This window comes from Ictalurus furcatus, chromosome 11 (genome assembly GCF_023375685.1).
Source record: "Ictalurus furcatus strain D&B chromosome 11, Billie_1.0, whole genome shotgun sequence".
NCBI classification, from domain to species: Eukaryota; Metazoa; Chordata; class Actinopteri; order Siluriformes; family Ictaluridae; genus Ictalurus; species Ictalurus furcatus.
In genome coordinates, this window is record NC_071265.1 from 12472501 (window position 1) to 12485000 (window position 12500).

Here is a 12500-nt window from a genome sequence, read left to right on the forward strand (position 1 = left end):
CATGGACAGTGCTGGAATTCTCTGACTGTAGGTGGAAAGGTATAGATGGACAAATGGGCAGCAGGTGGCATTGCCTGCTGCTGTGACCTGTGGTGGTGTTTATTGCTACTTGGACCTGTGGTCATGAATGCTACTGCTCTGACCTGAATTTGTTTCTTCTTCTTGCTATTTAAAAACATCTTTAGGTATACATGCCTTTTCTCATCAATCTGGGCCTCCCCCCCCCCCACTTTGTGCAAATAGCTTATATGTGCCTTATGTTGCGTGTGTTTTTTTATTTTTTTGGTTTTGTTTTTTTAAATTGCCCAATAAAAATGCTACTTGATATTAAAACCTGTCAGTCATGTGTTGTCTGTTCACATTGAACAGCCACAATGGCAGGACACAGTTGTTTAGACAGGTCTCCAGATGATGTGAGAAATTTGGCTTTGCAAATCACATTTGTTGGCACATAACAGACAAATCATTTGGAATATCAACATTCTTTTGATATCTTTGGTCCAGGTTGGTCTGAAGATGATTTATGCCAAATTTGGTGTTGATTTGACATAATTTGTAGGAGGAGTAGCAAAAAAAAATTTTTTTTGCCCCTGAAGATGCAAATCAAGTTTCATTATATGTAGGTGCATTGCTGAGATATACCCTCATGTCCCTTTTTTTTTTGTATTACAGGAGAATGATTTTGTATACAGTATCAATATTCCTTTTTTGTTTAGACTAGTCTGAAGATGATGTGAGCCAAATATGTTGAAGATTGGACAAAACTTGGAGGAGGAGGAGCAAACATGGCAGTTATATGCAAGCATTTTTAGCATGTTATTGTAACTTTTATTGTAACCCTACTCGGTAGGTACATTCTCATTCATGCACTTATCTAAAATTAACCAATTGTATGGCAGCATTGCAATGCGTAAAATCGTGCCCATATGGGCCACCAGCTTGGGGTAATGTTCACATCAACCATAATATATATAGCTTTCTCTTACATACCTTAAGCTCCTTGTGTGCCTGTGCACGTCTGTACAGGGCCTTAATGTTGAATGGGTCCAGGTGAAGAGCCTCTTCACAGTCTTTCACTGCTTCCGTATACATTTGTAGTGACAGATAGCACAGAGCCCTAAGTGCACACAGACAAAACACTGTAAAGTGAATCTTGAACATGACAGTTAGGGTCTTACAAAGGTAAAAACCCATTTTGAAACTTGGTTTATAGATAGCACCTTGGGAAGCATGTTTGACTGGTCTTTGACAAAATTTCTTGAAATTGCAACCAACTAAAGTGAATAAATTTGATTACACAAATTCAGTTTTATTTGTATATGATTTTAACAATAGACAAACAAAAAGCAGCTTTACAGAATTCTAATTTTAGATACAGATCTCGTCTTCTTCTGGGTGATGCTGAATAGTGAGATTACAAATAATCACTGTATACAGTGAAAATAAGAAAAGTCAACAGTACTATGTTGAAAGGATGTTCGATTGATCAGAAGGGCGGACGGATGGACTCCTACAAACTGATGTAAGATTATCCACTGAAGCACGAGAGTCTTCACATAAATACTGCCAGAGTGATTTTGTGAGACATCAAAACATCCCACTTTACTACAACTCTGTGCCCATGCTATTTAGCAAAAATGCCTGAACATGAATCTTATGATCAAAGCAGACATGGTGAATCATAAGTAGTATGTTCTAATCAATGTGATGTTGAACTGGGAGGATGACTGACTTGCTGACTTTTTATTAATAGTGTAAAAATTATGTGCTACATCAAAAATATATTTAAAAGACACTGACATTTCTGTTATGACCTGTCATTTTTCACCTCATAAATGTTCATTTAAAAAAATAAAAATTCAAATCTTTCAAAGATTATTTGCTAACCACAAAATGACTGCATGCTGTTCTATGGTTGTGACAATTTTGCACTTTATTTTGGTTGGATTCCACATGTCTGTGTTTTCCTTATTCTGAAAAGATTGTCATCAGTGCATGAAAAGTAAAATTTGCTGTAACAGCAGTCAGACTATGCCTTAGCAGAAGTTTTTGTGCAGGATGCACATGGATTCAGAAATATGTACTACATGTACAGCATTGAGGTACGTAGCTGTTTTGGGGGTTTTTTGTAACCACTATCAGCAGCCAACTGAACTTATTTGCCCACTGGTCAACTAGGAATAAAAAATTAAATGAATAGCCTGATGCAATCTCTTTGTTCTGGGTGACTGGACTATTGATTTGTTCACCCCTGTAGGGGTAATAAAAGCATCAACTAGTTTGTTAGTTAAGTAAAACTTTTGCTCTAATTATAAAAGACCCTGATGCTAATAATAAACATCCTTAGTACTTAGTACTTAGTACTGTCTGGCATACAATAATGACTATAATCAACACAATCTACATCCTGATTTCCAAAACAGACAGACATGAAAATGTGGAACAGTGCTATAGAAATAAAATTTAATAAAATTTTCTGAATCATTTAACAAATTTCAGAGTTTGACATTTAATATAGACTGTCCTATTAATATGTTCTCTACAAATAAGAGATAGGCATCAATAATGGCGTGTTGAAGTCTTTTGACTTCAACATGCCATGTAAGAAAATGCATAGGTATCATCTAATACAGTGTTTCCGCTAAGACATTTTGGTGCCATCCAACGTGTCCAGGAATGATCACATTTACCAGACAAAATGGGGGAAAAAAAAAAAAAAAATCCAGCTAACTCATTTCTCTCACTGTAATGTTTTGAACTATTAAAACTAAAATTCAAAACAAAAACAGGGCACAGCAAAACATTAAACTGTTCTTTGCCAAAGTTTGCCACATATATTTTCATTTACAAAGAAATATTCAAATAACAAAAAATCTTATTTCCTATGCTACTTTGTTTCTCTTCTTTTTTTTTTAATGACTATTTTCTGCAATTTTCATGGCACAGAAACGCTCTACTGCCAAAATTAAATTGAAAGTGTCCAGTGTTTCTCTGCAGCTTAAGATGTGCATCAACCTGATGACCTCCTCCTGAAGGCAGCTACGCAAGGCTCTTTTAATGCAATTCTGCAGTGAGAAGCCTCATTAGCTTGCATCATTCCTCTTAGAGGTAGGAATGATGCAAACTACTTTTGCCAATGTGGCCCACTCAGGATACAACACGCTGTAATCACAGATGACATCGCAAGATGTCAGAAATGTTAAACCTTTGTGGCAGCAAAATTTAACGGATGTCTGCTTTGTGTTAATATTTTTACCAGACATTGTCTGAAAATGTTTTATTTTATTGGACATTGGGAATTTTTAATGGTCAAAAACCGGTAAACCGCTAGCGGAAACTCTGATCTAGTATTCAAATTGATTTTGAAATCAGTGAAAGTAATTATGAGTGATGTTGGATAGGGGTGAAGGTTTCTCATTGCTTCACTGATGTGGAATAATTTCTTTTTACAATTATTCCAGGTTTCATTCATCAAATGTCATCATGTGCCAACTAAAGGGTTGAACAGTATCACTTACAGGTTGACTGGCGCAGCCAATTGAGAGAGAGAGAGAGAGAGAGAGAGAGGGAGAGGGAGAGGGAGAGAGAGAGCTACAATATAAGAGGAAAAGGGATTCAGAACTGATGGAGTTTTAGCTTTTTTTCTTGCTGAACAGATAAGACAGTATGTTGTTCACCAAGTTGATGAGAAGCTAGTGAATAATGGATGATCGTCAGCTGATTTATCCTTGTTGTGAAGTTTGTATCATTACCCAATGGAGGTGTTCTTTTTTGCATTTTGTATAACTATTATATCGAGTGAAACTAAGTAATATGAGCGATCTGCGTCTTATTCTGCGTTCTGGGTTTGTGCCAAACCCTTTTTTCAAACCTGGAGAACAAAATTCATGCAGAACACACAAAAACCCAGCCAGAAACAACAATGTGTTATAGAATTGTTTTCTACATTATACTTTAAGTAGCTAGAAGTAGCAGGCTAGCTGCATGTCAGCTCAAGAAATATGCAGAAGGGAAAGCCCCTACACTCAACTCTGAGATAAGCTTGTTTTCTTCTGATATTCAGATTACTTTCAATCCTTTTTTGTTAGGCGTGTTTTAGTCTTAAATCCTGAATACTCAAAACTTCAGAAATCAGACCGATGGTGGAACAGAGTTCATAATGTTTACCTGTTTGTGTAGGTTGTGACTTCAGTGGGGTCCTGGCTGAGAGACTGTGTGTATTTATCCACTGCTTTCTTATGCTGTCCTTTCTTCACAAATGCATTCCCCTCCTCCTTTAGCAGTTTGGCCTTTTTCACATCACCACTCACTGGAAGTCAATTGAGTTCAGAAAGATCATATTAGGTAACCTAAATTAAACCTCCATATTGAAAACAGAAAGTGCATGAGACAATGTCATATGACATATTGCCACGGAAAGTCAGAAAAGATTTTTTTACTTTGTTTATTTCCATTTAGGTTGATCGGTTGTGCATTCACAGTTGACTTTGTAGTTCGCAAAAATTTCTCTTTTACTGACATGGGAACAGTTGGGATAGGAGGAAGCTTTTCTCGCCATCCATCTGGTCCATCCAACTCAGTCAGTGCCTTTGTCATTCTGAAGATAAATAAAAATGTATTTTATTTGAGAAAGCATGTTTCATTGGTTTCTGCTCCGTGGTAGCTTATAATATCTGTATCATTTGAACAATTTAAAGAGTTTTGCACAGCTATGCAGTTGAGTTTCCCCAGTGCTGCTTCAGTGTAATTACTGTGTACTCTAATGGCCTTTGGAATTTACTATCTGATACAGAGAATATTACTGGTGATTTGTTGTTAACAGGCAACATAATGTTTACATTTACTTTCAAATCAAATAATTCCATAAGTTTATCAGTGCATGCCAAGGGATTTATTTTATGTTCTGAATACAACTGATTATATTTCTCAACATCTCATTTAAGGGAGAAGCAAGAGAAAAAGTTCCTATCTTAACTTATTGTGAACACGATTTTCATTTTAAATTGATAAGTAGCCTAATGTGCACATTATACATTTCTAATTGTTCTGAATTATTTTTAAATTGTTTAATTTCTTTATGCAAAATTATACAGTTATTCATAAACTGATTCGCAATCATGACATACTAAAAATGCCCATTTAAGTAGCTTCAATAGAGTTAGCTACTTTTTGTTAGTAACACCACCACCTGCGCATGCACATCTCTGTTACTCTTAGACTGCTCGTCAGATTCGTCAACTTGCTCCGCACACACATATTCAGCAGAGAAAATATCAGACAGAAGCGAGGCTGATATCACCAATCTCCATCCCCCGCCGAAAAAGAAATTCAAATCAGAAGCATGGGATTACTTTGGATATCCCAAAAATGAAAGGGGGATGGTCCTTGAGCATGGATATCCAGTTTGCAAAAAAAAAAAAAAGCGCCTCAGTGCAGAGCAAGGGATATGTCCCTTTTACAATTTTAATCCCTAAAAAAACATGAGCACTGTTTCCATGCCGTGTGCTAAAGAGCACAAAATCAATATCAATGCATCAACACAAATGGAAGTTGTTGCAACAAGGGAAGCCACTGTGGCTCTTTTTTCCCCCCAATATAATTAATTACTTGTGCTTCAGAGCGTGCAGAGGAAACAGTGTCACAAACCTCATGTTATCTTGCGATGAGAGGCGGATGCCTAATATTTGGGAACAGAATCATGAGACACAGTTCTGGGAGGTAATTATACCAAATAATTTCAATGACAGAATTTGGCAGTTCAGAATGACAAAAACAACATTTGAGATACTATGTAAACGAGATCGGCTTGCTGGTTAGTCTAGTTATGCCGACCCACCGCCCCAGTTCCGACAGAAAAATGCATTACGCATTATCAATTGCTGTATAAGTTGGCCACATGTGCTGAATATCCAACTCACATCAGCCAATTCTCCAGTCACATGATTTGCTGAGAAAGTCACATGACTTTAGATGCACATAGAGGAATTTATTCAGTAAATGTGTTTCCATGGCAGTTTAGGCGCATGTCTTATCATCAAATAAAAAAAAACCCGACTGAAAATGCCGCACAAAGTTTTTTATGCGCATTTTGGTGATTTTATTCACATCTGGTGTTTCCATCCATTCTCATAAAATACGTGGATGGAAACATGGCTACTGACACCGATCTGACTGTGTGTGTAAGTTAAAGGTATAGAGAGTAGCAGTCTGGCTGCACTGTTGCGCACCTACTAGGGCTGCACAATTAATTGAATATCGATTGCGATTACGATTTTGACGGCCCACGATTAAATGAACATGATCGCCTGCGATGTTAACGTTTAAAGTTCGTCCTCCACTAATAGAAAACGCCACTGCAGATCAAATCAAGCACTTCCTAAACTTACAGATACACAACCATAGAGCGGTGTAGGGATGACGTCATTTTGTAGTCCCAAAACCCCAAAACAAAGCATTTTAGCCCTCGAGCTGCCAGCTTCGCTTCGAGCTCCAGTGCTTTGCGTGTGGGGAAATCATGACATTAACATGATGCTAAATGGCACTACAGAGGTTGTCGGGGACATTAAATGTCATCACGCCGAATGGGGAAAAATCTTTACAGATATACTCAGGGCTCTACAGTGCGACCATTTCACTGAAAAGTATTTTCTGCGACTGTGAATAAATATTTATTCGCACCGGTGCCAGTGACCTGTTCGGAGTTGTATAATTCAATCGGAATAAAAACTACAGGAAGTCCAAAATGCATCTACACTGCGTAACAGTTACTTTCACACTGCTTTTCATCTCCTCAGTCAACCGAACAAGTGTGTAAATACTGCAGAGAAGCCATCATGATGACAAGAGTAACTCTGTACATCATCTGCTTCAACTTCCCGATCTCACAACCGCCATCTTTTATTGATCCCGCAAAATGACCTGCACCTGCGACCTGCTCGTGTAGACACAGCGGCATCGGGCAGAGTAAATTAATAATAACGCTAACGCTACAAGGTGGGTTTAATTCAAACTTCTTTATTAAACAATTCCTCACCAATCATAATCAAGAGTAGCTACTGTTCGGTCTGTAAACATACAGTACACTGCCGCTTTCCTTCACTAACTCTAATTCACTTCATTTAAACTCACGGTTGCCAGATATCACTAGAAAAGTCAACTCCAGTTTCCATGTTTTGTTTTAATCACCCCAAAACACAATATTATCAGCAGACATGTCAACACTGTACTAGGGAAACCCATCTAAAACTGATAAACAAAAATAAAACTACTAAAATGTAAAGACAGAAAATGTGCTTTGTTTTAAATAAAATCATTTAATATCAAAAAAATAGATATTATAATAACTTCATAAAATATAAATAAAATGATAAATTAAATAATGTTTAATTACTATGGGTTGCATTTAATATCAATCTGACATTAAGCTTTTAGCCTTTTTCCTAATATGGAGCATGTTTGTGTTAGTCTACTTTTAATTAGGACTCTTTATTGTTTAAGATATTTAAACAAATATTTTATGCAGGGCTCCAGGCAAAAAAAAAATATCTAGGAGCTCCAAAACCAAAAATATTTAGGCACCAAATCAAATTTTCAGGAGCCAAAATATAGTGAGGTCATATGACATATGATGATATTGTTAAACGGCTACCTCACACTGCCTTTTCTTTCCCTTCTGTACTGTCTGCCTTTGTTTACTCTGCCTCCCATAGTTTACATACATGCAATTTTGAGTATATCATATTGAATCATATTACCGTAAATACTGAAATGTCCAGTCATTTGTTTCTTTTTTTCACTTTTTTATTCAACTATGTACAATCAGTTGTTTCCTGCTTATTCAGGCTCAGAGTCCGTATCTCCCACCACCACCATGTCAAGTTCACTTGGCCAACCAGTGTAGTTAGGTCTGCGCCTTCTTTTGCTTGCAGACAATAGCGCTTCACACTGGGCTCTGAGTCAAACTGGTCAAGTGAGGGGCCCTCTGTACTGATCCTCACTAAGTCTTCCAGTGTTTTAACACGTAAGGAACTGCACACTTTTGACTCTATTCTTTTCTGTGCTGAGAATCCTCTTTTGCACCGAGCTGCAGATATGGGAAGAACCCGCATAATTTCAACTAAGTGAAGAATGTTCTTAAAATCTGTGCAGAATGGCTCCTTTTTCACTTTCCATAACTCGGTGCATGTCTTATCCATGAACTGACCTTTCACTAATGTTTTCAGCATTCTCCATTCCCTTTGCACAGCTATAACACCACATTGACTGTTTGTCAAGAGCTCTCTGTACCAATTCACTAATGTGTCAACCTGCTCCTCGTCATAGGTAACATCACCTGGCCATGTATCATGACAGAACACTGAAAATGACCTGATGACCTCTGATCCCTTTGTACGTCCTTTCTCTGTAACATTCACCAGCATGTTTCCGAATCTTCTCTCTAGTTCTTTCACAGTAATATCAACTGTTTAAACTGTCTTGTCGGGACAATATCTTGTCCAGCTTTAGCACAAAAGGTGCAGTACATTTTTCCATTGTCATAACGTAACCAGGTGAACACTTGTAGCCAAACTGATTTAAACGGGTCTTGTCGGGACGGGAGAAGGCGGCTCGACTTGCTGTGCTTGGCGGTCATCATCTGTAAAAGATTGCACTCCGATTGAAATGGGCTGGGATGACTCAAATGTCACTTGAGAACTTTCACTGGTCGAGTTGGTCTCAAAATCGTCGGCATCTGATGTAGAGGAGACAGGGTTTGGACGGGCAGGGAACGAGAAAAAGTCTGATATTTTTCGTTTGCGTATTTCGTTTTCTTGTCAGCTGGCTAATGTTAGTTAACTACGCAGTTAGCTAGCCTACATATAACGGATAAATTCACATTCCAACGAACTAAACCACATCAAACTAAATGAAACACCTCCAACTTTTTAAACCCGATAAACGTGACGTTAAACCTGTTTCTGTTCATCTACACAGCCGACGCTTCAACCACTGCAGGACAAGAGCGCAGAGTTTATTTACTGGAAACCATACAGGAGTGCACGTGACAGGGCAGGTAGATGCAGGCGCAAGAGGAGATGAGAGTTCAGTAGCCTAACAAGACACATGGTCATTTCTATTTCATTTGTTTTTCAATTTTGTTTGTGGGTAACGGTGACCACCGGCGACTGGCAGAAAAAACATGGTCGCAAAATTAAAAAGTTAGTCGCATTGGCGACCATTTTAGTCGCCATCTGGAGCCCTGTTATGCTTGTTTATATATCAATTAACCAACAGTATTTCTCATTGCTATTATTTTAATTCAATTGACATTGACCATGAGCAGAGAGCTTACATTTAACTGTTTATGACCTCCTGATTAAAGTTTAAAGGTTTAAAGGTATCTGGATCGGTATCGGCTATAAAAATCCTGATCGGTGCATCAGTAATGAACACCATTAAACTAAAGCGCTTTGCATCTGACGGGTAAATGAACTCACCCAATCACATCCTATATGAGATTATTCAGATATATACACAATATACACAGAGCGGTTCGAGAACTGACTCCAGCCCAGAACCATGACAGTGGAAAATGTCTAATAGTGTAGATTTAAATATATTTTAGAGGAGCAGACTTCAAACACTGAACATTGATGTATATTGTATTTGTTTACAAGGTGGAACAGGTTAACGGTTGTTTTGTTTTTTTTTGCATACAGTCAGAAAAAATTAACTGAAAATATTAAAATGTAGTTTATCAGAAGGTAAATTAATTTGTCATGGCTCACACTATGTTCCTAAATTCTGTCATAATTGACCAGCTCAAGTTTTCTCATTATATTGTGGCATGAGAAAGCTTAATAAATGTGAAAGTGCAATAAAATATGTTGTCACAAAAATCAATTAATAATCGTGATAAATAATCGAGATCTCAATATTGATAAAAATAATTGGGATTATCATTTTGGCCATAATCGTGCAGCCCTAGCACCTACCATATGTGTTAATAATCATAGGACATTATTTTAAAAGCTCACACAGTTGATGTTTTTCCATTTAGTAATTAATTTAACTTGCTGTGCTAACATGTAAACAATAAGTTAATATTAACAGGCAGCCACAGTCTAGGTAATTAATGGGTAACACTGGCTCTGTACAGGCCACTTGAGTTCTTCCATTTCAACTTTGTCAAACCATGTCTTCATGGACCTAGCTTTGTGCAAATTATCATGCAGGAAGAGGTTTGGACCCCTTAGTTCCACTGAAGAGAAATTGTAATGCTACAGCATACAAAGACATCCTATGCAGTTGCATGCTTCCAACTTTGTGGCAACAGTTTGAGGAAAGCCCACATATGGGTGTGATGATAAAAGCATGTTTCTTTCGTGAATTTCGGGCCAGTTTGTACCGACATATGGTAGAAGTATGGTTTTATGGAGGTACGAAAGGTGTTTGGATTAGTCTATTGGAGCAAACTATTGACAACAGAAAAAAATGAACAGTACACCTCCTATTTGCTTCATGTTAATGAACTTAAGATCCCAGAATCAGATGCCCTGTATACATTTGTATTCAATTTAGAACACATCTGCTGAATCCAAATAAAGTATTCTATTCGGTTTTATCCCTAGTGCTCATCAAACAGAAATCACACATGGAAGCTTCTCTGAACATTTGCTTCATAGATTCACACTTACAGACACTGCTTCCTGTGATTGTGTTTAATAACCCCACATTTGGATACTGTTCAGACCCCTTCACCAACCACATTTCCGATACCAAATAATGCTTAGAAGAAAGTGCTTTTCCAATTAATAAATGCTAGTTACTTATGTCAGCTTATGCCCATTAACAAGCCCCTACCTGTTGGTTCCATCATGAGCTGCAGGCAGGTTGCAGTCGATCTGTAAGGCTGTTTTATAGTCTACATAGGCTTGTCTGTATCTCTCCATAGCTTCATAAGCGGCAGCACGGCGTAAAAGTGATTTAATCCCAAATGGAACCAGTTCCAAAGATCTGATAAAACAAAAAGTATATTAATGTGGACAGCTCAGCTGTCTCAATTTGGGCTGGTACAATAAGGTGATAACATACTGGTGTTATTCTGAATACTAGTATTCTACCAGAACCTAGGCCAGTAACACATAGTAAAATGCATTTAATAGGCCAACAAGGAACAATAAACCAAATATACGCCAACTGCCACTTTAATAGGAACTCATTCATGCAATTTAAAAAATAATAATAAATATTCACAATATTGAAAAGTAGCATTATTACAACTAGTAAAGCCATTTAACAAAATTTTACCTCATTTAAAATTCAAGTACCTTATTCTTTTATTAGCAGAGTAGCACTGAATTTTGTACTCCTTTTCTTAAAGACAATACATAGGTTAAACAAAATGGACAAATACACAAATTAAAGAGGCAGTACCAGTTGTTTATAAAAGCATTAACATTATTATACCTACAGTGGTGCTTGAAAGTTTGTGAACCCTTTAGAATGTTCTATATATCTGCATAAATATGCAGAATGTCAGCAGATTTTCACACAAGTCCTAAAAGTAGATAAGGAGAGTCCAATTAAACAAAGGGGACAAAATTATAATACTTGGCCATATAGTTATTAAGGAAAAATTATCCAATATTACATCTGTGAGTGGCAAAAGTGTGTGAATTATTGAGATGAATCAGATGTAACTGAGCACCCTGTTGTATTTAAAGAACAGGGATCCATCAGAATCTGATCTTCACAACACGTTTGTGGAAGTGGATCATGGGATGAACAAAGGAGATTTCATAGGACATCAAAAAAAATTACATTAAAAAAAATAAAATAAAAAATAAGACACTTGATGCTCATCAGGCTGGAAAAGGTTACAAAACCATATCTAAAGAGTTTGGACTCCACCAATCCACAGGCAGACAGACTGTGTACAAATGGAGGAAATTCAAGACAGATATGTAATATTTATCTCATGTGTGTAATTGGGTTCTCTTTGTCTACTTTTAGTACTTGTGTGAAAATCTGAATGATTTAGGTCATTTATTCAGAAATATAGAAAATTCTAAAGGATTCACAAACTTACAAGCACCAATGTACATGCTGCTAGATCTGCCAAACTGTCATCAGTCCTCATCCTCCTCATCCTTTCAGCAGTGTTTGACAGTCAACCACAAGAATCTTCCATCCTCGTGAATCTTGGAATTCCTGGCACAGCATGGCAAAGGTTTGCTTCCTACCTGGAAGGTCAGTAATAGCAGGTGACATGGAGGGTATCCACATCTGCTCCACGTAGACTCTCCAATGGTGTTCCACAAGACTTGTTCCCCTTCTGTTGTCCCTCTATATTCAATCCCTTGGTGAGGTCATATCCTCACATGGGTTTCATACCACTGCTATGTGGATGACAATCAACTCATCCTTTCCTTCCCTCCCTGAGACATTCATGTTTCCGCTCAGATCTCAGCAGGTCTGGCAGACAGTTCATCATGGATGGCAGCTCGTCAGCCGAAACT

The 12500-nt window shown here is 37.5% G+C and overlaps 1 protein-coding gene across 2 annotated transcripts in view; it reads right to left on the minus strand.

Annotated features, from left to right (window-relative positions):
* The window catches only part of tomm34 (translocase of outer mitochondrial membrane 34), a 52291-nt gene that overhangs the window by 28645 nt on the left and 11146 nt on the right, over nt 1-12500 (minus strand). For both annotated transcript variants that reach the window (XM_053636911.1, XM_053636910.1), the window contains exons 4-7: nt 10843-10995; nt 4440-4597; nt 4168-4309; nt 991-1117 (exon numbers count right to left, since the gene is read on the minus strand). In XM_053636911.1, the coding sequence (XP_053492886.1) occupies nt 991-1117; nt 4168-4309; nt 4440-4597; nt 10843-10995 (580 nt within the window). The remainder of the gene's footprint in view (nt 1-990; nt 1118-4167; nt 4310-4439; nt 4598-10842; nt 10996-12500) is intronic.